The sequence below is a fragment of the Chinchilla lanigera genome, unplaced genomic scaffold, assembly GCF_000276665.1.
Source record: "Chinchilla lanigera isolate Chin_1 unplaced genomic scaffold, ChiLan1.0 scaffold00032, whole genome shotgun sequence".
In the NCBI taxonomy this organism is placed as follows: Eukaryota; Metazoa; Chordata; class Mammalia; order Rodentia; family Chinchillidae; genus Chinchilla; species Chinchilla lanigera.
In genome coordinates, this window is record NW_004955433.1 from 13,527,499 (window position 1) to 13,553,541 (window position 26,043).

At 41.1% G+C, this 26,043-nt stretch overlaps 2 protein-coding genes across 3 annotated transcripts in view; both read right to left on the minus strand.

The window, feature by feature from the left end:
- LOC102010298 (liver carboxylesterase 1) overlaps window positions 1–11,100 on the minus strand; it is a 34,371-nt gene extending 23,271 nt beyond the window's left edge. The window contains exons 1-5 of one of the 2 annotated variants that reach the window (XM_013516222.1): window positions 10,935–11,100; window positions 7,160–7,364; window positions 5,472–5,616; window positions 3,685–3,818; window positions 1,196–1,349 (exon numbers count right to left, since the gene is read on the minus strand). In XM_013516222.1, the coding sequence (XP_013371676.1) occupies window positions 1,196–1,349; window positions 3,685–3,818; window positions 5,472–5,616; window positions 7,160–7,364; window positions 10,935–10,989 (693 nt within the window). In that variant the 5' untranslated portion in view covers window positions 10,990–11,100. Of the gene's footprint in view, window positions 1–1,195; window positions 1,350–3,684; window positions 3,819–5,471; window positions 5,617–7,159; window positions 7,368–10,934 lie in introns of both variants that reach the window. The other variant, XM_005388336.2, reaches the window with a different exon arrangement.
- A 64-nt stretch (window positions 11,101–11,164) lies between these two features.
- On the minus strand, window positions 11,165–25,093 carry LOC102010724 (putative inactive carboxylesterase 4). The gene is given in 6 exon segments (XM_013516106.1): window positions 11,165–11,283; window positions 12,809–12,980; window positions 14,825–14,969; window positions 18,047–18,190; window positions 18,192–18,243; window positions 25,018–25,093. Coding segments are annotated over 6 exon segments (708 nt in total).
- Between the last annotated feature and the right edge of the window lie 950 nt (window positions 25,094–26,043).

The window sequence follows — 26,043 nt, forward strand, 5'->3', positions numbered from 1 at the left end:
AGCATAGAAATAGAAGACAGAAGAACAACCATGTTATCTATCCTGTATATACATACATACAGAATTTCTCCTTCTTTCCCTTCTCTTTTCCCACATCCCGGAAGCCCTTTACTCTTCAGCGGTTTCCTATCATTTCACAGTGTCTATCATACTAAGATTTCTCTTAGTTCACTGAAAACTAATTTCTAATTAGTTTAATTTCTAATTTCTAATTAAACTAATTGAACTAATTTCTCTTAGTTCATTGAAAAGAACGATTTATGTTAATGTTGTTTGGACAATTAAATGCATACATCTTGTCCTCTGATTATTTTAAAGATAATAATACAAAATGTATTCATCATTGCTATCTTCCTATTATCTTGTTTTGAAATTTTGTTTTATTTTTTTCCCTTTAAAATAAAATAAATTTGAAACCTTTTCTTCTGAGTATTCAACAATGAAACCAATGCCTGTTTTAAAAACACAGCAGCAGGTCTGACTCTCTGCTGAGCACTGAGAACTTTCATGATTCCTTGTGGCTTCCAGCATCCTCTGTGTCATCCATCCGTATCCCTCATCACATCCCCCACACCAGCAAGACATCTCATGACCCCAGAGTGTGTCCACATCTCTAACTCCCTATCCTATGCCTCCGCCATTCCAACTTCCATCCCTCTTTCTGCTCATTTGATTCCCACAGCCAACCTTGGCCCACAGTCCCAGAAAGTGTTATCTTCCCTTTTTGGTATGGACAAGTTAACAGGACACATCAGAGGAAGCTCAAATCTCCTCAACTTGTGGATATTGCATGGAACCAAGTAAACACTTTATCCAGCTCATTCTTGCCTTTTGGTATGTACAGTTTATACTCATCCCTACTTCCCAGGAGAAACAAGGTGAGCCTTAGTGTTACAGCGACTACGAAGAAGAAAGAAAACTCAACCAAGTGGGAAGAAAAGACATGTTACTACTGCAGGCTGAGGCTGGAAGTTCTTATGGCCCCATGAAATTAAGCTGGGCTTAAGCCTCCTTCCAGACAAGGAAAGTCGGGCTTTGGTTCTTCACAAGCTTATGCTGAGCACTGGATACTCAGGTCTGAATCCAGGTCTTAAAAGCACAGGGACACAAGACTGGATTGCCTGGTCTCCAAGAGTTCCCATCAGCAACTATTATATCCAGCCTAGGGCTGAGGCCTAGTAGCAGGAACACTTACAAGAACAGAGACAGATTGACCACCTGATGACTCTCCAAAGATGGTCACAGAGCCTGGGTTCCCTCCAAAGCTGGCGATGTTGTCCTGCACCCAGCGTAGTGCAGCCACCTGGTCCAAGTGACCCCAGTTCCCCCGGCTGTGTTCGTCTCCTGTGCTGCAAGAGATAGAGTGGGAGAAGGAAACAGAGCCATCACAGTGGTGTTCTCCGGAACTGAAATGGTCCGGGGAACTCTCAGTCTTCCAAAATGAGTCTGGGCTTTGCATGCCAGACCCAATTGTGACTCCTATAGCAATATTGTTTGGAGAGCTCCACACTGATTCTTCTAGTTGCTGCAGACTGAACATCTACTGAGTATCCAAAAGTAATCTAAGGACTTAATCACATATGGAAACAAAACAGCCAAAAATCTCCAGCTACACTCAGCTCACCCTAGAGACCAAAAACAAGCAAATGAAAAGACAATATATTGTTAGATGCTGAAAGCAATTTGGGAAGAAATAAGCCTAGATTAAAAAAAGTACATGGGACAGTGTGATGATATTTTGGATCTTATGACCAGTGAAAGCTTCTTTGCAACACTGGAATTTGGTAGAGATCTGAGTAAAATAAGCACAAGGGTCTTGTAATTATTTAATGAAAGAAATTTCATTTAGGAGAAATAGCCAGTGCACAGAGCTCAGGGACAAGTGAACAAACTAAGGGTACCTATTGTGAGATGCACTAGAGAGCATGCTGTGGGCCTTGGCGAGGACTTCTGTGTCCTAGTAAGTAACCTGAGAGTCCTCCTCAGAAGCATGATGTCATTCTAGCTGCCTTGCCTGAGCACTCTGGCTATTGTACAAAGCAGTCATCATGCAACAATAACAGGTTTATAAAATAGTGCTTGAGCACTCTGGCTATTGTATGAAGCAGTCATCATGTAAAATAACAGGTTATAAACCAGGACAAGTCACAGGCCTTGGACTACAGTGCAAGCAAGAAGTAGGTGTGAAGTAGTTGGACAAACATATTTTAAAGTTACAGCCAAAAAGATTTTCTGACCAAGTGGATGTGAGATAGAAGAAAGAGAGAAGAGTTCAATCTACCCAGCAACCTTTTATCCTGAGCAACAGGGAAGATGAAAGTGCTGGTGGCTGCACAGGGCATTTTATGGGAATGGAAAGAGTCATTGTTGAGGGAAAAGTAGTGGTCCTTAAGGGCTGTCTGAGGTAGTGAACACTATAGTCTGACTATGCAGAGTCGGAGGCATTCAATAGACATCCAAGGGAGATGTGAGAAAGTAGCTAAAAATGACAGCATTAAAAGACAGGTGGAGACTAGAAACAAGGAGCTGTGAAAGTGCTGCTAGGGTCACTCAAGAATTAGAGGGGGAGAGACAGAGGACTGAGGATGGGGGAGAAAAGGGGATAAAGGGGCTAAGAAGGAGCAGTCGGGAATTGGGAGGTGGTCAGAGCCAGGAGAATGAAGCAGTTCAGAGCTGAGAGAGGGGCTGGTGTGGCTAAATCTGAGCAACCCAGTGAGCCAGTTCTGAGCGCAGGTGGAGGTCTCTGTTGGTCTCTGTGAGAACAGCCTCGCAGTGGGGTTAGTTGAAAATCTGTCTCAGCAAGCATTATCTGTACTACCTCTGTGAGGCTGCCCCTCCTAACTTGCCCAGAAGAAGTACAGCACTTAATTACCCTGCTGAATGCTCACTCCCATCAAAGAAGGACACTTGGGGGAAAGAGGGACTTTTCTCAGTATTGCTGGGCACTGCGATGCAACACAGGTGAAAAGGAGTTGAATATTTCAGAGGCAGTAACATGAGGGCTTAGTAGAGCAGACATCCTAGGGACAGGGATTCAGACCGTGTAAAAGCTCAAAAGCAAATAGACAGGTATAACTGTCAATGGAAAAGATCACTGAAGCCCAATAATGAAGGGACTGGATGTATTATTAAGGACCATAATAAAAGATGTTCTTAGAGATGGCATGACTGCAGCCAAGACCTCATACCTTTGATGTGACAAATACTTAGGTTTGGTTGACATGTAGATTGTTTCTCAAGGGTTCATGTGCAAAAGGCTTGACCCTAATGTGTTAGTATTAAATGCTTATAGAATCTGGAAAAGGTGAGGCCTAGGGGGAAGTGAGTAAGTCATAAATGCTGCTATCCTTGGAAGACAATCAAGTAGCACTCATGAGATAGCAATTTGTTCCCAAAAGAGTGAGCTGCTATAAAAGAGGAAGCCTGGCTCAGACTATGCCCTATGCTTTCTGTTCTGTGCAGTGACCAATTCTGTATGCTGAAGATTCACTTTCAGATTTCCATCACACTATCCCAGAGCCAAGGGGCTGTCAGCAAAGACAAATCCAAGGAAACCTGATGCTGAAATTAACAAAATAATTTAGTGTGTTTAAATGATTATTCAGTCTCAGGTACTTTGCCATATCACCAGAAAACAAACCAATACAGAAAGGAATACACAGAGACAAGAGTCCAATACCTTACCTGAAGAATCCCCAGATACCCAGGCGGAACTGAATGGTCACCACCACCACATTCTCATGGGCAGAGAGGGCCAGCCCATCATAGGTTGATGCTGCACCCACCGCAAGACCACCTCCATGGATCCACACCATCACCTGGACAAAGGAGACACAGCCACACTGATTACAAAAAATGCTATTGGAAAAGACTTCAGGGATATTCTGACTCAGTCACTTACAACATCATGGCTGTGATTCAAGAAGGCCATTAGACAAAGTCCATCACTATCAACGATGTTGCAAAAGGTGGTCTCTTTCCTCCCCAAGTCTCCAGGATGGGCCAGGCAATCACCCCACTCAATATCCACCACTTTCCCTATCTTTCTCCACAGACCTATGTGCCATCTCCTGCCAAGGCTCTTCAAAATGAGAAAGTCATGAAAGGTACAGAAAAAGCCAAAGATACTGTAACCTCCCCAACACCCCATCGTATTCATGCCTGGACCATGCAAATGTCTGAATATATAGAAGGGAAAGAGGAAGCGCTTGTATTTCAGCTTCATCTCAGTTAACTCTTCAGTGGGGAATTATATTTCCTGGGAAATCTCAAAAATTAAGAACACTGTCAGTGCACTATCTTCCTACCATGTCTCCACTTTCCCTCCTCTAGAGCCTGAATCCTATTACCCTCAGCATAGCCCGACCTTCACCTCCTGCAGGAAGACCTCAGAGTCTAACAACAGGTGAAGATCTACTGTGTATCTGAGACTGTGATAAGAATTGAAAATGACAGTACAATAAACAGAACAATTCATAAGTCATGTTCTTGCATTTTACAGTTCACATACAGTTAAATAGGAAGAAATGAGAGTGGATAAAATAGCTTTGTAATAATATTGTAATAAAAAGAGCATATAACATGAATTATATACCAATAAGTGTTCTCAGCACTGAAATATTACTTATCCAAATAATAGGTACTAATAATGTCCCATCTGACAGAACTAGGACAATTTATTGCCCAAGATCCTACAGTGAATAAGTCATATCAGCAAGTCTTGACCAGGTAATCTGTCCTCAGACCTCATGTGCTAACCTGCCTTCCCCCTGACGCAGCTCACAAGTACAGCACAGTAACCCGGTTGTTATGACAAGAGGAAGATCCTTCTGCAGCGCTACCCAGTGTATGAGCAGTGCTTGCTCTGCGTACTCAGCCCAGAGTGAGTAAGCCTGACAGTCATCACTGCATACTGTTATGTAATTATTCTCATTTGAGGAAATAGACATTGAAAGAATTTTAGAAATTACCCAAGGCTCTAGGCCAGTCAAAGACAGATTCAGGTTGGAACTAAGATCCAGTAGTTCTAGAATATATTCATGTTTCCAGGCTTCCAAAGCCTTTTTTCTCCTGCAGCTCTGTTGCTTGCTTTTCTCCAGTGTAGGGACTTCACTCAGCTCTGAATGATGGGAGATACCAAGGGTTCTTAAGAAATGATATGCTGGAGAATTTAGGATGCACCTTTTTCCCCCACCCCAGGGCAAGATCCTTCAAGGCAGGGCTGAGCGATTCCCTTTGCCACCTCATGGACTGTGGACTTCATCTTTTCCAACATGGCCTCCCCCACCATCTGATGCACGCCTGCAGTAGACCTCACCTCTGGTCATCAGCCTGTGTCATATGCAGTTACAAAGGCAAATACACTACAGTAAAATGTGTAGCTTTGTCAACCCGACTTCATTGCCATGTATGTTGCATTCAAAGTCCCAGGTTGCTGAAACTCATGTGTTGACCAGTGGTGCCATGCTTACCGGGAGACTGCTTTTCTTCCTCACATCCACAGGAGTGTAAATATTTAAATACAGGCAGTCTTCAGAATGCCACAGAGAAATGCTCTCCTTCCTATTGGTATAGAGATCATTGAGCTCCTGGCTCCTTTCTGGATTTTGTGAGCACCTGGGAGGGAAGGAAAAATACCTGAGGTTTAACGAAGTGGAAATGGCAAATGGTCTTTCTGTCTGGACCTTGTACTGAGATATTTAAGCTTCACTGTAGATCACCAGACTGGAGTGATTGCAATAGGCAGAAGGAAACCTGAGGGCTTGGTAAGATCCCTGGGACTTGAGAATCTCCACAGATCATGCAGAATGAGAAGGACTTGGCATCTCTACCCTTTCCATAACCTCTAGGATGCACTGATCCAGGGACAGGGTTTTGCCCATGTGCTGTTCTTCCCTAGGGGATATTTCCTGTAGAACCATTCTCTGCTGGGCTGCACGGTAACTGTGTTCGTCTACCAAGTAATCATGTTCCCATCCTTAATAGACTTCCTTCAAGCAGAACTCTGTCCAATGTAAGAAATTATGCTCAGTAGTTCAGGGATGAAGCTTTGGGGATAACTTCAGGAAAACTGCATTTCAGGGCTGCCTCAGCCATAAATGTCCTGGTTGACCATGAGTAAATCCCTTTCTTGCTTTGAGCCCAATCTGCCAGTTCTGTAAGGATCCTGCAGCCCTGCCATGCTAACAGTCCCTCATTGCTCTGCCCCAGGCCACCACTGTAGGCTCCCTTGATAAGAGGTCTCTAAGATCCAATATAGATTATAACCCACAACATATTCTGAGCTTCCCATTGTTCCAGGGACAGTTTTAACTTCCTCTCATGTACTAATTGATTTAAGCCTCACAGAATCCATCCCTAGCACCCCTAAGATTCTTTTCTTATCCCTATTTACCAGGTAGGAAAGACAAGGCACAAAGGAGTTAGAGAGCCTGCCAAGGATTGCATAGCAGAGTGATCCACGCTATGCCGTGCTTATTTTCCCAAGTACACTATACACCACACTTCCACTTCTCAATGGACTCAGGTGGTAGAATTGCTGCCTACAAGAAGTAGAAGAACTGAGGCTCTCAAGTAACAGTTGAGACATCAGTTAACTAGCAAAATGGACAAAGGAAAAATCAATTATGAATTCTATACTGGAGAGTATTTCTAAGATCACCAAGAAAACAGGACATCATATACATAACAACACAACTAAAATTTCAAAAGTAAGAAAGAGTTCCATTTCACTACTATTTATAGATAAATACCCAGCCAAATTGGTCTCAAGAGAGAAGAGATCACAGTGCTACCTCCTATCTACATCACCTGTTCAACTACTTTTTCTTCTGCCAAAGCACATGTCCTACTTTAACTTATTCCAAATTCACTTTTTGCTTTCTATATTGGCTCTCATCTCTCTACCCATTGCTGGAAAGTTCTGTTCTCCAATCAACTCTAAGAATGTAGAACATACTTGGCACACAATAGGTGTTCAATAACTGTGTGCTGAATAAAAAAGGTCTAGAAAAGTACAATATCATTCTAGAATGTTTTAAAGGTTCCTGATAATTCCAGAACAAAGTAGAGCCAATAATCATATTGCCTTTACTCTTTCCTACATCACTCTGAGAAAAACATCCCACTGAAAGATGCCAAAGCTCCCCCTCCAACTTACATGGGAGGGTAAGAGGTGGTATTCTTCACATAGTTCCATGGATCTGGAGGCTGTGGAGGGGCAAACCTCAGGGATCCCAGAGGGGGCTTGGCAAAAGGGACTCCCAAGAATATGGCCACAGGCTTTGCAAATCCTTCCAGGCTTACATATTTTCCCAGGACTTTGCCATACACGGTGTCCACCACAGGTGGTGAGGATGTGTGTCCTGCTAGACATAGAGAGAAAAGAGAACACATCAGAGAGGAAAAGTGAGGCCATGCTCCAGGTAGGTTTTTCCTCCTTCTGGGCATGTGGCCTTGACTAAGTCACTTAAACTCTCTGGCCTCAGTCTCTTCTTAGTATTATGGGGATGAGGAATACTGTCCTTCCTAACCTAGAAGGATAATTGGAGGAGTAAAGTAGAACTAGAGGTGGAAAACAATCACCCCAAAAGGCATTGAAAAAGCAGAGATTATGCTGGGGATGAATGAGGCCTTTTGTGTCCCACTTACAAGCCTTGTTAGAGTGTACTCAGCATCCTGGTGCTAAGCTGTAGCTAGATGGTGGGATGAAAATGAGAGGATCCTGTTCTAAAGAGACTGACATCATAGGGTAAAAAGCCACAGAGCAACTTGGCATAACGCTGGAAAGAAGGAAGTGTTGTCGTTGGAGAGGAATGAAAAAGGTGCTACATGATTGAGAAGAGGGAGCGAGGCCTTCAGCTTGGTGGGATCACAGAGAAGCTGGGATTGCAGCAGGAAGAGAATGAATAACTGAGGATGGAAGGGGAGGGGTGAAGCAGGAATAAGAGAAAGTGCAGAGACCCAGAGATAAAAAACACAGACCCTGAGCGGCCTAGGAAAACCACAGTATGGAGTCTCTGGGCAGTGGACGATCATGGTGAAATACGCAGGTGAATGGAATGAAGGCCTATGAAAACAGGCTGAGGGACTGGCTTCTATTCACTGGGCTAATTAGAGCAGGAAAAGCTCTGAAGTAAAGGACACAATACACTTCTACAACATCCTCAGGTGGCTGGAAGTGGGTTGCTTAAGAGGACTGAAAGTGTCCTGTCTGTTCTGTCCGCTCCATTCTTGTAGAGCAGAAAATTCTTCCTCACCTCCCTGCCCCTCCTCTTCACTCTTGGTCTCCCCTGCCACGTGTCCAGTGTCAACTACCCTATCATCCTTCTTGTGGTGGGTAGACTCTGAGACCCTTCACTACGGATACCCTCTGGAGTCTTCTCTTCTCTTCTCTGGCCTCCATAACCTCAGCATGTTGGAGTCTTGCTCACAGGACATGATTTCGAGCCCCTTGTCCTCCCAATCTGCTGCTTTTCAAACAACCATATGTCAGTGTGTCCCTAAAATTGCCTAACCAGGAAAGACAAGAATAAGATTTGTTCTCACATAAGCATAGGCAATAACACTGAAAATTCTTTTGGGGAAACCGGATTACAAATTAACGAGGTTATTAACAATGCCATGTTTATTTCCTTTTGTTTTCTTATTTTACTAATCCCCCAAAGGTATATTTCTGGTAAACAGTGCACATGGAGATGTTCACAGCTTGAGACACTGCAGGTTTCTTTCTCTTTGGTCATTCAAAGATGTCCATGTTGGAGATCGGCTCCTTTTCTTTAACAAGGAAAAAATGTATAAAGTGATATGGAGATGGAAAGGAGGAATCATGAAGAGGTCTTGGAACTTGACAATGTGGGGGCAATGGACAGCAAAGGAGGGCACTGAAGAACAAATATGAGATGCTGGCTCCATGTGAGGCAGGTTCAGTGGGGCAGTCAGTGAGAATCCTGGCTAGAAAATGCCATAGCACGAGGGCACCACAGGAGTGGAAGGAAGGGGTCAGACGCAGGCAGAGGCATTTGCCTCAAGAAGAGGGAGCACATCACAGGTGTGTGACTTCATTACAGACCCGTGTGAGACAAGAGAACAAGCTGAAACTAAAGCTCGGAGACAGCTGCCGCTGAGACAGAGCACCTGCCAGAGTGGAGCAAGAAAAAGGCACAGTGTCAGAGCAGCCCAGGAAGGAGGAGGGATTGGCAAGAGTGCTGAGTGCTTCAAAGAGGTCAGAGCGGGGAAAGTCTAAGCAGAAATCACTAGGTGTGGCCTGTGTTAGCTCAGTGAAGTCTTTCACCCTAGATGAATTGGGTAGAACCCAGTGATAACATTTACAAGGCCCAGGGTAAAAATGTGATTGAGCAAAGTGAGAGAGATAAATAAAAATGGTCACAAAAGGGTCACAAAATTTATCACTTATGTCAGGTAGTATGTGCAAATGTTGAACTCTTTTCTGTGTGACCCTGAAACTTTCTGTACATTATTTTGTCTTTAAAAAAAGAAAAAAAAAAAAAAAAAACCTTTCTGTATAAGTGTTAATATGCTCACTTAGCACATGATCAAACAGAGTTTGGAACTGGTCCACACAGGCTTCCTAAAAATGGAAATACGTTTGCACGTCCAGGAAAACCAGCAAAAAATAATGCTTTGCTCTCACTCTGAGTGCCTTCTTTTACCTCTGTTCCAGGTCTCTCCCTGTGTCACACAGCCAGAGAAGGTACAATCTAGACAATCAGGGCACTGATGTCTGAGCACTGGTGTGACTTCAGGAGTCAGAGATAGACCATGGCATGATTTTCCACCTGACCTTGGCAGAGTACATGGCTTTGTGAGTCTCAAGTTCTCTGTCTATAAAGTGGCACAGATGTATGCTCAGGTGCCTTGCGATAGCCCTGAAATACCATGGATTTATTTTCTGTATCTGATGAATTGAAAGCTTTGCTGATCCTGCATGTACTGTCACTCCTAGGGTGCAGTCAATCTGTGGGTGACACCCCAACCATCTCTTATATCTGGTTCTCAGACCCTGGGTCAACATGCACCTGCCTCAATCACCCAGATCCAGGGTCCATGCAGCTAACACAGCCCCCATGCCCCAACTTCCAATAACACAATTCCAGCTTTCTCTGCATCTTCTCTTCCTTCTGGTGGAATGCACATCAAAGCCGCTTGCCCCAGTGCCTCCCCTCACTCCTGGCCTCCTGAAGTATTGTATGCTTTTATTTGAGGTCTGTGCTCCAGTGACATGACCTGTCCTTTGGGACCTGTAACGTGTTGCCCTTTCAGGGGCCAATGGATCATGATCTGCTTTACCACATGCTATATTTCCTATTAATACACTCCATTTTAAATCAACCCCTTTATCCCTTCCCCACATCTCTTCTGACTAGCACCTTTATACTGATATAGAAACAACAACCCATTTCACACTCACTGTAGCCCACTAAGATAGGAACCACTCTCAACCCTATTCTAGAGATGGACTGACAGAGACACTGTACAGCTAAGGAACCTAGCATAAAGGCAACCAGCTAAAAGGGCTGAGCTAGGATTCAGACACCCATTCTGGTTCCTTAGTCCATGCTTTTCATGTTCTACTGAGCCACCTTCAGGATCGGGCCAGATCTGGAAGTCATGGGAAAAATAAACTCATCTCTCATACTTTCTCTTGGGTGAAGCTAAATGTTATTTCCTGTCCTCTTGTGTCTGATGCCTATAGCTGGGTCTTAGCTTATTCATCTTCTCCTGATTTTCCTTGTAGTTAGGATGATTCCATGTCTAGGTTCATGTCCAGAAAGTGACCACATGGTGAAACCAGACCTGTCATGGTTTTGTTCTTTGCATATCTTTACCCACTTCAGCTCAGAATAAGGACTTGTAAATGTGCCTCCCATCCCCCACCCTCCATTTGCCTTTAATTATGTTTCAGAAGCACTTACCCCAAGCTGTGCAAGCAGCAAGACAGGCCAAGACAAGCACATGAAGCTGCATCATGTAAGGACAGCAGCTCTAGGGCCGGTGTGTTCCTTCTGCTCCAAGGGAATACACTGGTCTTGCCTTAAAGCTGAGGACTGCTCAGCCTACCTAAACTAATTGACTAATCTAAACCAATATTTTTTTTTCCTCTTCCAAAGACCTTCCTAGCCACGCCTACTCAGACTTTACCCTCTTATCTGAACAGTTCATTCCCAGCTCTCAGGTTACAGGCAGCCACAAATTCATCCAGTAATTTCTTACATAGGATTTTCTCCTCTGCAGGGCTCTTAACTTCTGTGCACTTTGAACTTCCTAAAAGGAGCCACAGGTAGCAGATTCCTTCAGACTATGGGAAGCTTTGGTTTGAGGTCCTGAGAACAAACTGGAAAGTTTTCTCTCAACTCTCAGCCTTAGAGTGGCTGAGGGGCAGAAGCAGACCTGACCTACCTCTTAGCTGTCCTGGGTTACTTTCCCCCAGATTTCTAGGCTCTCACATTTTGGAAGAAATCATAAATATCATCCAGTCCCATTCTGATTCTTAAGGTAGCTTTGCAATATTCCTTCCAAGTGGCCCTGCCTGCTGCCACACACATAATCAGGTTCAAGGAACTCACTTTCAGAGTGGGGGTTGTTTTAGAGAGAATGTTCTTACATGAACGCATTGTTCCAAAGTCCTTGGCTCTATTCATCCATCTGTTGTGTCAGCTGGTTCTGGCCTCTAGGGGTCCCCAGACTTGGCCTAGCCAGGTTTGTCTCTGTCTCTTACATTAAAAGTTGAAGAGGAGTCAGAAAAGACCAGTGGAAAGCAAAAGTAATTTTATTGTAGGTATTGCAAGAAAAAGTGGTAAAGATCCAGGAGTGTCAGAGCCCAGAGTTGGGACACCAAGGATTCTGAGGCTGCAGTCCTATTTGGGGGTAGGTGCTCCACCTCCATCCCTTCAGAGGGTAACTACTTGATTGGTTATTGGTCTTGTTAGCAGTGGTCTGAGTTTGGTTGGGTATAGAGGAATTTTCCAGCAACTAGTTTGCAACTCATTTTGGGAGAAGTGACCTGCTAGAAGGGAGAATTAAAGGAAGAGACAATAGATTATATAAACATAAATTATTCACAAAAGTGAAACCTCAGCCTGTGAGCTCCATTGTTTGCTGTGACACAGAAGCCATGTCTCCTCTGCTCCTTTAAGGGCCTGGTCCCTTATCTAACTCTAGATCGAGGGAGTCTCTACTGTCCCTACACATCTATCTGATATCCATTCATCCTTCCAGTGCTTACCAGAAGGTCTAGCTCTTGATAGGAAAACAAAATATGGGAAAGAAAACAGAGCAGGACTGAATTCACTATTAAGAAACATAGGAAAGGGCCTATTTTTGGATGGCTTAGTTACAGCTGGGACTTTATATCTTTGCTGTGGAGTACTGTGGCTTAGTTTACATGAGATTTTCAAACAAGGGTTCATATGCTAAAGCCATGTTCCCTAATTTGCCAGTATTAAAAGTTGATAGAACCTGTAAAAGATGAAGACTACTGGAAGGTAATTAGATAACTGGGGCTGCTTCCCTTAGACTAGGTGAATATAGAGCTCAGGATATGCTCATGAGCTACCAAATGACTGAGTTGCTGTAAAAGAGCAAGATGATCCCAGATCCTGCTCTTTTACTTCAGGACTTGTCCTGTGACTAATTCTGTGTGCAGAAGGTTCACTTTCAGATTTCCACCATGCTATGAGAGCCAAAGGCCAATCCAAAAGAATCATCTGATGTTGAAATGAACAAAATAACAGCTTATTTAAATGATTATTCAGTCTCAGATACTTTGCCATATCACCAGAAAACAAACCAATACAGAAGGGAAAACACAGAGACAAGAGTCCAATATCTTGCCTGAAGAATCCCCAGACACCCAGCTGAATGGTCACCACCACCACATTTTCCTGGGCTGAGAGGGCCAGTCCATCATAGGTTGATGCTACATCCACCACAAGACCACCTCCATGGATGCGTACCATCACCTGGACAAAGGGGACACAGTCACATCGATTATAAAAAATGCTATTGTGAAAGACCCCAGGGGTTCTCTGAGTTGATCACTTACAACAACATGGCTATGACTCAAGGAGGTCATTAGCCAAAGTCCCTCTCACTGCTTTCAGCCCTGCCTTTCTCCCCAGACTCATGTGCTGTGTCCTGCCAAAGCTCTTCAAAATGAGAATGTCAGGAAAGTTACTGTAAAGGCAAGGGGTATTGTAATCTCCCCAAAACTCCATCATGTTCATGCCTGGACCATGCAACCAGCTGAATAGGCAGAAGCTAATTATGCATGTCAGCTAACCTTTCAGTGGAGAATTTTACTTCCTGTGCAGTTTAATTATCTCAAAAATTACAAAAACCACGGTGGGCGTCACTTCCTACCATGTCTCCACTTTGTCACCTCTAGAGCTTAAGTCCTACATATCCTCCTCACCCCTACCTCACCTTCACCTCCTGCAGGAAGACTTCAGAGTCTGACTAACAATAGGTGAAGATCTACTGTGTGTCCGAGACTGTGATGAGAATTGAAAATGACAATACGATAAACAGAACAATTTATAAGTCATGTTCTTGCATTTTATAGTTCACATATTGTTAAAAGAGAAGTGACAGTGATAAAATAGTATTGCAATAATCTTGCTAATAAAGAGGATATAACATGAACTATATCCCAATAACTGCTCTCAGCACTGAAATATTGCTTATCCAAATAATACTTAATCATAATGTCCGATATGACAGGAAAATAGGGCACTTCATTTCCCCAAATCCTACAGCTAATAAGTTGTAGAAGCAAGACTTGAGCAGGCAGTCTGGCCTCAGACCTCATGTGCTAACCTGCCTTCCCCCTGACTGCAGCCCACAAATATAGCACAGTAATCTGTTAGGGCAACAAGAATATCCTTCTGTAGCTCCACTTAATGTGTTCTGTGTTTGCTCTGTTTACTCAGCCAGGACTTAGTGAAGCTTGACAGTCATCACTGAATACTCTTATGCAATTATTCTCGTTTGAAGAAATAGATATTGAAAGAAGTTAAATGTGCAAATGTTCCAAGCGATTCAAAGGCACATTCAAGACTGAAACCAAGACCCTGTACTTCTAGAACATGTTCCATAAGTAGGGGTCTCTTGCTTCCAGGCTTTCAAAGCATCTTCTCTTCAGCAGATGTATTTCTTTCTAATCTTCAGTGTAGGAGCTAAGTCACAATCATCTCTGAATGATGAATGATACCAAGGGTTGTTGAGAAATGATATGCTGGAAAATTTAGGATGCACCTGTTTTCCCCACCCCAGAGCAAGATCCTTCAAGGCAGGGCTGTATGTTCATGGTTTCTTCCTCCTTTTCCTAACCCCTTAGACTAACTGTGCTTCTAGGCACACTAAGTATGCAATAGAAGCATGAGTGAATGAGTGAATAAATGAGGAAGCATTTATCCTCAACCCCTTGTGCCTTAAAAATGCATAAAGGAACAACTTCCTAGCCCACATCCCTCCTCCTGCACTTCTGAGCTCCGTGCCCGCATTTTCAAGGAGGACTGGCTGAGTGATTCCTTTTGCCACCTCAGGGACTGTGGACTTCACCTTTTCCAGCATGACCTCACCCACTATCTAACCCACACCTGCAGTAGACCTCAACTCTGGTCTTCTGTTCTCTGGGAAATGCTGACTCACTGGGCCATCATCAGCCTACACCATATGCAGTTAGGGAGGCAAATACACTGCAATAAAACATGTAGCTTTGCCAAACTGACTTCACTGCTGTCTATGCTGCATTCAAAGTTCCAGGATGCTGAAAATCACAAGTGTTCACCAGTGCCAAGCTTACCAGGAGACTGCTTTTCTTCCTCATATTCACAGGAGTGTAAATATGTAAATACAGGCAGTCTTCAAAATGCCACAGAGAAATGCTCTCCTTCCTATTGGTATAGCGATCGTTGAGCTCCTGGCTCCCTTCTGGATTTTGTGAGCAGCTGGGAGGGAAGGAAAAATACCTGAGCTTTAACAAAGTGGAAATGGCAAATGGTCTTTCTGTCTGGACCTTGTACTGAGGTGTTCAATGTAGATCACAAGACTGGAGTGATTGCAATGGGCAGAAGACAACCTGCGGGCCCGGTGAGATCCCTTGGACTCAAGAGTCTCCCCAGGTAATGCAGAATGAGAAGGCCTTGACATCTCTACTCTTTTCATAACCTCTAGGAGGTACTCTAGGATCCAGAGGCAGGGGATTGCCCACATGTTGTTCTTCGCTAGGAGATGCTATCTCCTGCAGAACCATTCTCTGCTGGGCTACAGGGTAACTGTGTTCTACCAAGTAATCATGTACCTGTCCTCAGTAGATTTCCTTCAAGCAGAACTCTGTTCAATGTAAGAAATTATGCTCAGCAGTTCAGGGATGAAGTTTTCGGAATAACTTCAGGAGAAGTGCATTTCAGGACTACTTCAGCCTCAGATGTCCTGGTTGATTACGAGTAAATTCCTTTCTTGCTTTGGGCCCAATCTGCCAGTTCTATAAAGATCCTGCAGCCCTGCCATGCTAACATTCCTTCATCACTCTGCCCCAGGCCACCACTGTAGGCTGCCCTGTTAAGAGGTGTCTAAGATCAGCATAGTTTACAACCTGCAATGTATTCTGAGTTCCCCAGTGTTCCAGGCACTGATTTAAATCCTGTTTGTGTACTGACTCATTTAAGCCTCACAGAATCTGCCCCTAGCACAGATTCTCTTCTTATCCCTATTTTACAGGTGAGGAAGGCAAGGCACAAAGGGGTTAGAGAGCCTGCCAAGGATTGCATTGGAGACAGAAAAGAAAAAATTTCGTATCACTAATATTTATATATAAATACCCAACCAAGTTGGTCTCAAGATAGAAGAGATACCATTGGGAGAAATTAAAGATGAAATTAAACAGTATATACAATTAAATGATTATGCTGATACAACACACTGAAACTTATGGGATGCAATGAAAACAGTCCTATGAGGACAATTTATGGTGAGGAACTCTCATATCAGGAAAACAGAATGAGCTCAAATAAACAACCTAATTTTGAATCTCATACTTCCAGAGAAAGAACAAATCAAACCCATAACTCATGTGAGAGGAAATTATAAAAATAAGAGTAGAAATTAATGCAACTGAGTCTATGAGAATAATACAAATAATCAATGAATGAAAAAGTTGGTTCTTTGAAAGAAAAAATAAAATTCACAAAATATTAGCCAATCTAATCAAAAAGAGGAAAGAAAAAACACAAAGCAAAATGAAAATGGGGAAATCATAAGGGATCCTTCAGAAATCCAGAGATTATCAATACCACTATGAGAATCTGTATTATAACAAGATGGAAAATTCAGAAGAAATGGACAGATTCATAGACACAATCAAATTACCAAAACTTATTCATGAATATATAAAAATGCTAAATAGCCTGATATTAGGCAATGACACTGAAAATGCAATTAAAATCCTACCAACAAAAACAGCTCAGGCCCTGATGGATTCACTGTTCAATTCTACAAGAAACTTAGAGAACTAATGCCACCAATGCTGAAACTTTTTAAGGAAATTGAAAGGGAACAATCCTTCCAAAATTCTTTCTGGAAGCAAGCATAACACCAATTCCAAAACCAGAGAAGGACCCAACCAAAAAAAGAAAACTACAAGCCAATCTCCCTAATGAATACAGATGCAAAAATCTACAATAAGATACTGGTAAACAGATTGCAGCAAATCATCAGGAAGATTATATACCATGACCAAGTAGGATTCATCCCAGGGACACATGCATGGTTCAACATATGCAAATCAATACATGTAATACACCTTACTAATAAAAATAACATGATCATCTCAATAGATACAAAAAAAATTTGACAAACTCCAACACCCATTCATGATAAAAAAAAAAAATAACAAGAAATTGGAAAAAATGGTCTCTACCAGAATCTGATAAAAACCATCTACTACAAACCAACAGCCAATATTATACTAAATGGTCAGAAACTGAGAGTTTTCCCTTTAAAATCAGGAACAACACAAGTATATCCACTATCACCAGTCTTATTCAATACAGTTCTGGAAACAATAGCCGGAACAATTAGACAAGAGAGAGAAATAAAAGAAATAAGGATAGGAAAGGAAGTTGTTATTATTTTTTGCAGATGAAATGACACTAGACATAGAAGACCTTAAAAACTCCACCAAAACACTTGCAGATTTAATAACCAAATTCAGAAGTGTAGCTGGATACAAAGTCAACACTCAAAAATCAATAGCAATCCTATACATGGGCAGCAAATGGAGAGAGAAATTAGGGAAACCACATCCTTTACAAGAGCATGCAAAAAAACTGAAATACTTTGGAATCAATCTAAGAAAGGAGGTAAAAACTTTATATATTGAAAATTACAGTGCTCTGAAAAAGGAGATCACAGAAGATATCAGGAAATGGGAAGATATCCCTTGCTCATAGATAGGAAGAATCAACCCAGCGAAAATGACCATACTGTTATATGGCCAGAACTATTATACATATTTAATGAAATCTCAATAAAATTCCATTAGCATAATTCACAAAACTAGAGAAAATATTCCTAAAATTCATTTGGAACCAGAAGAAACCTAGAATAGCAAAAGCAATCCAGGGCAACAAAGGCAAGTTAGGAGGCATCACAACCCCTTATTCTAATTATACTACAAATTACTGTGACAAAATCAGCATAGTACTGGCAAAAAAACAGACCTGAGGATTACCAAGTTAATTTTTAACCTTTCATATTGGCTCTTATCTCTCTGCCCATTTCTGGAAAGTTTTGTTTTCCAGTGGGTTCTAAAAACTGAGAACATGCTTGGCACACAATGAGTGTTAGGTAACTACGTGCTGAATAAAAGGGTCTAGAAAGGTGTAATAGTGCTGGAATGTTTTAAAGGTTCTTAATGACTGCAGAATATAGTAGAGCCAATTAGCATGTTGTCTTTATTCTTTCCTACATCACCCTGAGAAAAATATTCCCAGTAAAAGATACCAAAGCTGCCCCTGCTACTTACATGGGAGGGAAAGGTGGTGTTCTCATGTAGCTCCAAGGCTCTGCAGGCTGTGGAGGAGCAAACCTCAGATATCCCAGAGGGGGCTTGGCAAAAGGAACTCTGAGGAAGACGGCCGCAGGCTGTGCAAAGCCTTCCAGGCTGACATAGGACTTTGCCATGCACGGTGTCCACCACAGGTGGTGAAGATGCGCGCCCTGCTGGACATAGAGAGGAAAAGAGAACACATCAGAGGGAAAAGGTGAGGCCCACACTCCAGGTGGGTTTTGCCATTTCTAGGCTCATGGCCTTCAACAAATAACCTAAACTCTTAGGCCCTCATTTCTTTCTTTAAAATAATGAGGAAAACATCCTTCCTAACAAAGGCCTGATTAAAGGGGTAAATTGGAACTTAAGAAAAAAAGCACCCAGCCAAAGTCATCATAAAAAAGATTACTGCTGGCAATGTGTAAGACATTTACTTTCCCTCTTAGGAGTCTCTGGAAATATTTATACATTAAAATCAAAATAAATGGCCCCTGTTCTCAGGATAGTTTACTCTCCAGAGAAAAAGAGCCAGAAGAATACTGGACCCAATACTGGGGAGAAAGAGGCTGTGTCTTGGGAGAGGAATCAGAAACCTACAGGATTTGAAGGAGAAAGTGAGACCTTGTGTCAATCAAGAGGAGCTGGGGGCTGGGGATTTAGCTCAGCGGCAAAGCGCCTGCCTGGCAAGCGCAAGGTCGTGAGTTCGGTTCCCGGTACCAGAGAAAAACCAAAAAAAAAAAAAAAAAAGAGGAGCTGGGACCTGAAATGAGACAAGGAGTGAACAGTGAACAGTGGGTGATAGTGGGGGGCACCAGGTGGAATCCATATGGAGTAGACAAGAATGTCTGTATGAACGAGTGCATCTCAGGGAGAGCTTTGAATTCCATACTAACGGGATTGGGTTTTGTTTGGTGGTCCTTTGAAAAGATAAACAAGGCTAATAAATCCTTACCCAAACTAACCAAATGAAAGAGATGCAAATTAATAAAATTAGATATGAAAAGGGGGCTATTGCAACAGACACAATGAAATTCAGAGGATCATTAAGAACTATATTAAAATTTATATTTCAATAAACTGAAACCTCTAGAAGAAATTAATAAATTTTTAGACACATACAACCTATTAAATTGAATCAAGAGTTTACAAAATGCATAGATCAATAACACACATGGAAGTGGTAATAAAAATATCTCCCAACAAATAAAAGCCATGGTCTGGATGATTTTTTGTTGAATATTATCAGATCATCAAAGAACTAAAAGCAAAACATCTAAAACAAGTCCATGATATAGAAAAGGAATGAATCTTTCCAAATTTATTCTACGAAACCAGTATCACTATGATACTGAAACTGTATAAAGACTAAGAAGAAAAGAAAGAAATGGATGGAGGGAGAAAGGAAGGAAGAAGGAAGGAAGGAATGAAGGAAGGAAGAAAGGAAGGAAGGAAGGAAGGAAGGAAGGAATGAAGGAAGGAAGGAAGGAAGGAAGGAAACTATAGACATATCCTGATAAACATAAAAGTAAAAATCCTAAATGAAATTATTACAAACCAAGTTCAAAAGCACATTTAAAGATTATCCACATGATCAAGGTGGTTTTATATCAAGAATGCAAGTGTAGCTCAACAAGTGTAAATCAATAAACATTGTACACCAGATAAATAGAGTGAAACATAAAAATCACATGACAATCTCAATAAAAGCAGGAAATTCTTTCCACAAATCACAACTTTATAATAAAAGTTCTAAAGACAGTAGATATAGAGGATTTTACCTCAATATAACACATACTATATGCAACAAATCCAATTGAACATAATATTAAATGGGGACAAATGCAAGTATTTTATCAAAAATCAGTAACAAGACAAAGGTGTCCACTGACATCAGTCTCTTTAATATAATCTTTGACAGTTTAGTCAGAACAATTAAAAAAGATGAAATAAAAGGAATACAAATAGCAAAGAAAGGATCCCTATTTGCAGATAGTATGATCAGAAGACCTGAAAACTTTTACCAGAGGACTTTTAAGTATGATAAGCAAATTCATCAAAGTGGCAGAATACAAAATTAACAAGTATCAATTAATTGTCTATACACCAACAATGAAGAGAAAGAATAATCAGGAAAACAATTTCAGTTATAGTAGATTCAAAGTAAGATATCTAACACTTACCCTAACCAAACAAATAAAGGGCCTCTAAAATAACTGTTACTGAATGGTGAGGAAGAAATTGAAGAAGGCACTAGAAGATGAAAAGACCTGCCATGTTCATCAAACAGCCGAGTTAACATTGTTAAAATATACACATTACTAAAAATGAATCCACCAACTCAGTGCATTCTCATCAAAATATAAATGGTATTCTTCGTAGAACTATCAAAATCCTAAAATTTGTGTAGAAGCACAAAAACAAATAAACAGAATTGCCAAGGCAATTCTGAACAAAGATAGCAAAGCTAGAAGAATCACAATGGTACCTGATTTCAAAATAACCTAAACTATAGTTACAGAAACAACATAAACTGCCAAAAATACAGACACATAGGCCAATACAATAGAGTACAGGACACAGAAACTACATAACTACAATCATCTGATTCTTGCTTGCCAAAGGGACCAAAAATATGCCTATTTTAAGGGAAAAGATAACCTCTTTAATAAAAGGTAGGAAAACTCAGTATACACATGTAGAAGAGTGAATCTAGATCTCTATCTCTAATCTGTACAAAAATCAAAACGGGTCAAATACCCAGGTGAAAGACACATAATGTTGAAAATGATGGTGGAAACACATGAAGCCTTAGACACGGTCAAATAATTCTTGAAAAGCACTTTAATAGCAAGAAATAATAGCAAGAATTTAAAAAATAGAACTACATTTAATTAGAAAGCTTCTACACAGCAAAGGAAACAACCGGAGAGAGAAAGGACAGCCTACAGAGTGGGAGAAAATCCCTCCCAGCTACTCTTCCAAAAGAGTATTATCTGGTATACATAAAACCTCACACAATTTAAAATGAAAATTAAAGCACAATCCAATCAATAAGTGGCAAGATGAACTGAACAGACATTTTTCAAAGGAAGACAGTACAAATGACCAATAAGTATATGAAAAAAATGTTCAGCAACTTTAGCCATCAAGACTACATTAAGATTCTATCACCAGTTATCAAGAATATAAAAAACAATAAACATTGCCCAGCCAGGAATCACTTGGCTCTGACCTCTTGGCATTTATCTGAGGCAAGGGATTACCAACTGCCAATGAAATAACAATGGCATAAGACAGGGTTATCTCCAGCACAGCACAATAAGGACACAGCTGGAACTTCTCCACATGTGTTCTCTATCTTACAAGCAGCTTTACCCAAAAGTTCTGAGGCCCTAGGGGACAAAGAATTTACAAGATAGATAGAGCCTAAGTCACTGACATGTACTTAGATAACAATTGCACATTAATCTACAACAAACATGCAAACAAAAAATAAATTTTATTATGCTGGAGTCCCTTTACACATTAGGCAGCCAATGTTGACAAATGCAAGCACATTACAAATAATTTACAGTAGTGATTTAGGTGATATTGTTTGTTTGGTCTCTATTCCTCCCCTGAGCAAGTATGTGCCCACTCAGTCACACACCACTTTCGTAGAATTGAGGATCAGAAAGGTAAAGTAGATTTTGTCAATGGCTGACCATTCCTCTTGGATCTTACAGACTTGGTATTCTCTGACAACTTCCAACTGTCAAGAGATTCTTTCTACTTAGGCAGTTCCCCCAGAGTGAAGCAAAGCCATTTATGCACGGCACACAGAATTCTTGGGAATTCGCAATTCTTCCATCCCCTGAAGTAGCTCTGAATTAAGCACTGACTGGAGTGGTATATAAATAACTCAGCTCCCTTCACTGGAGCATAGTATGAAACACATTTTCTTTTCCTATAGTTATCACTTGTTAATAAGCTCAGCCAAACAACTGCATAATGTTTCATTTTGGGGTGCCTTTCCTTCATTGCCTATGATTCAAACTCCCACCACTAGTTCTTGCAACTCTCAAAATAAACACATCACACTGGAATCTTTGCCTCAGGTGTCTTCTTCACAAACCTAAAGTAAGACAAATGATCTTCAAATCCTTCATCAAATGATCTATATACCCTTACTTGTATATTTAGAATTCATAAATTGAAACTCTATGTTAACCAGTATCTTACAATGTCACTGTGTTTGAAGGTAAAGTATTCAAATAGGAGATAGCACTTAAATGAATCCATCACGGTGGACCCTAACTCAATATATTTGGTATCTAAATGAAAGGAAGATTTTTATCTAATATAAAGAAGTAGTCATATACAGAGACATCAGGGGCACATGTGCACCGAAGGAGCATGTTGTGTAGAGGCAAGATAATTTCTACAAGCCAAGGAAGAAGGCCTCAGAGAAAACCAACACTGATGACACCTTGATCTGGAACTTTCACCCTTCACAGCCATAAGAAAATAAATTCCTGTTAGTTAAGCCACCCAGTGTGTGCTATATTGTTATGACAGCAAAATCAGACTAATACATGATACCAATCCCAATTCTTTTCTTCTTGCCCAGAGAAAATTAACATCCAAAGATGACAAAATACTGCTCAGGACACATTCCACCTCAATGTTAAAGTTAGGACAAGTGCTTGAGGCTTTTGACTTCTACCTTTGGAGGCTAACAACTGTTATTCAAGTTCAATACATCAGAGAGATATTTTAACCACATAACATAAACACTAACATAGGTCAAGGTCAAGTACTTTGGTTTTGTATATAAGTGCATTGTTAATTCCTTCACTTGGGATGAGAGAAGGAGAGAAGAGTTAGGAAAGCCCTGAGGAGAAGCAAGATATCTGGGGTAATGGATTCTATTTCCCATAGTCACTAGAGAAGCCTATCTTTGCCCTCAATAAACCTATATTGACATCAAAGAATATTGGGCAATCAGTAGCCATAAATCTCAGGATATTCTCAAAGAAGTTCAAAACCACAAATTCTATCTGAAACACACCTACTGGAGACCTGAATCTGTGATGGGGAAAGGTCTTTGTGACAGCATTAGAATCCATTCCCAGAGAAGATTAGATATTATAGAGTTTGGAGGGGGCTGGAGCTCCTCCCTTTTATCTAGGAGAGACACATAGTTCATAGAGAGCACCTTAGTAGAAAGTCCTCCTCTCTTTAGCCACATAAAGAGATCTGGATGGTCTTCCTAAATAGACAACACACAAACACACACATACACACACACAAAAATAAAAATAAAATTAAAAAAAATTTTTAAAAGCCTGTTAAACATACTGTTTTGCTGTATCCAACTGGCTATTGAAACAGAGCAAACAGCCCTGGTTCTCAGTCCAGAAATATCATTTGATATATTTTTCTAAGAGCATAAAAGATAAGGGTGAAGTATTACCTTCAACCAACTGTGGTTACATACCAACTAATTCTGCAAACAATGGCAGCCACACCTAGATCTGGACAGGAACAAGAGCTAAAGCCTATACCTGGCTCATCATGACTCTGTAGAAATGAAGAGTTAAGCTAGAGTCTAATAAGCCCCACCCAAACCTCGAGGTCAATAACTTGTCTGATTTTCCAATGTCACTTTAGCTGTTTAAGTGGTAGTTGACTGAGATTATTGCCTTCCGTTGGGGAGTGCCATATGGTTTCCCACATGGAACTATATGATCTAGAGAGTGAAATCCTAGCAACTGGTCTTCAGTTTTAAGAAACTGAGCAGAACTTGGGAGACTAGGTGCCTGTGGTGGCTCCAAATGAACAGCCAAGAGCCTACACATCCATTGATTTATTCACCAAATGTATGGAGTGCACATGTTAGGAAAGGTATTAGACAAGAGCAAGGCAATGTTCTACTTACCCCTTCTCTCAGCTTTGGGATTGATAGGTGACACTGTGGTGGAAAGGGAAGCAATAAGATACTAGAAGTCTGGGGATCTACTAGGTGATATTTGGGGATCATTTGTGGAAAAAGGTTAGAGGAGGGTGACTCTGGGTGAGGTGCTCTGTCATATGTCATTCACTAGGCTCCTGCTGGTAAATCTACAATCCTATGTCATTTTCCAATGCAGTCTGGACAAAGGCCATGTTTCTAGAACCCACCTTATTCTCACACTAATGTCACATTTTTGCCACTATGACCATTACAGTGTCCCAGTGGAGTTTCTGTGATGTCTTAATAAAAATAAGATAAATAGACAGAGCCAGGCAGTTATGAAGAAAAGGGACTTCATGGATGTATGCTTGAGAAGAAGCCTGTCAAAAAGACTGGCAAAACCACATCCTGGCAAAAGGCCACCACAGCTGCATGAAAGTATTAAGTCTTTATGGCTGGCACCTGGCAAAAGTCCAGTCTTGGACTAGTGCCCCTTCTTGCTATGGAGCCTTCAAACCCCAGCTACTAATTTTTGTGGTTAAGGATTTTTGTTTCAGAATGAGCAATAAAGTCCTTATTATGGCTTTAAATTTCCCTATACAGTCTGTGAGTACTCCCATGACACCATATCAGCATACCATCCATGATTAATTAGTAGTTTTTAAAAATAGATTGTTTCTCTTTACTTTACCCATTCTAAGAGAGATTTATATCATTTCCCTAAGTCAAAGAATTATATGACCTATGATAAATTAGAGGTAAGCATGAAAAATATACTACTGTACTTTCTATAAATTAAAAACTATGAAAAATAAAAAATAAATGCAGCAATAATTGACAAAGTTTCTAAAATTGTATACCCAACCACCCACACCATCATGGTAGCCACACTGAGCCCTGGAAGCTTTGGAAGTCTCAGTGAGGCATGCCAGGCAACCTCTGCTGTCCTGAGAGCCAGGCAGAGTCCTGGGAAGCTTCAGGAGTCTCAATGAGCCATGCATGCCTACCTCACCTTGTTTTAGGAGTGACACTGAGACCTGAGGAGCTTTGGGAGCCTCAGTGAACCATGCCTTGCTCCCCCACACCATTGTGGGAGTGACACTGAGTCCCAGGGAAACTTAGGACATTTGTTGACCTGCCAGGAAGGGAGAGATGGCACTCTGCCCCACCTCCACCATCATGGGATGGACACTGAGTCCCTGGAAAACTCAGTGACTTCAGTGAGCTCATCATGAAGTGAGTGATCCTGCCCCCTGCCAACCCATCACAGGAGCAACACTGAGCCCCAGAGAACCTAGGGATCTTTAAAAATGACAAAATGAAGGAACGAAACGAAATCTCAGATCTCCACCTTGCACAGATAAAGTCCGGGAGACATTGACCTAGAAGAGCTTGGAAGTCACACACCTGAAATTTCTAAAGTGATAGCAACTGAAGTAAAGAAACAACTCCATCAGGCCACAGAAGAAGTTAGATCAGAAATAATATATCAGGTTAAAAAAAGAAATAACAAAATTAATAGTAGAATTGTTCAGCACATCTAAAGAAGACATAGATTAAAAAAATAGACAAGCATATAAAAATGGAGGAAACACGGAATGAATAATATAGGAAAGAATTAGAATACATGAAACAGATTCAGAGTTACCAAGGAAATTAAAAATTCCATTGAAGACTGGCAAAACCACTTGAATGAAACTGAAGATAGACTTTCAGGCCATGAGAACAACATTGCAGCTAAAGATCATGAAAAGAAAGATCTCTTAAAAATAATATATAATTAGAAAAAAATAATTCAACAGTTGCAAGATGGTGCAAAAAAACAACATAAAACTGATCACTGTCAGTGAAACAGCAGGAGTCAACAAAATATCATAAAAAGACTATTTTCAGAAGTAATAGCAGATAATTTCCCAAATACAGGAAAAGAATCTGAAACACAGTTAAAAGAGGTATATAGAACTCCAATTAGCCATAACCGAAATAAATCTTCCTCCAGATATATAATATTCAAGATCCAGGAAATTTAGCAAAAGAA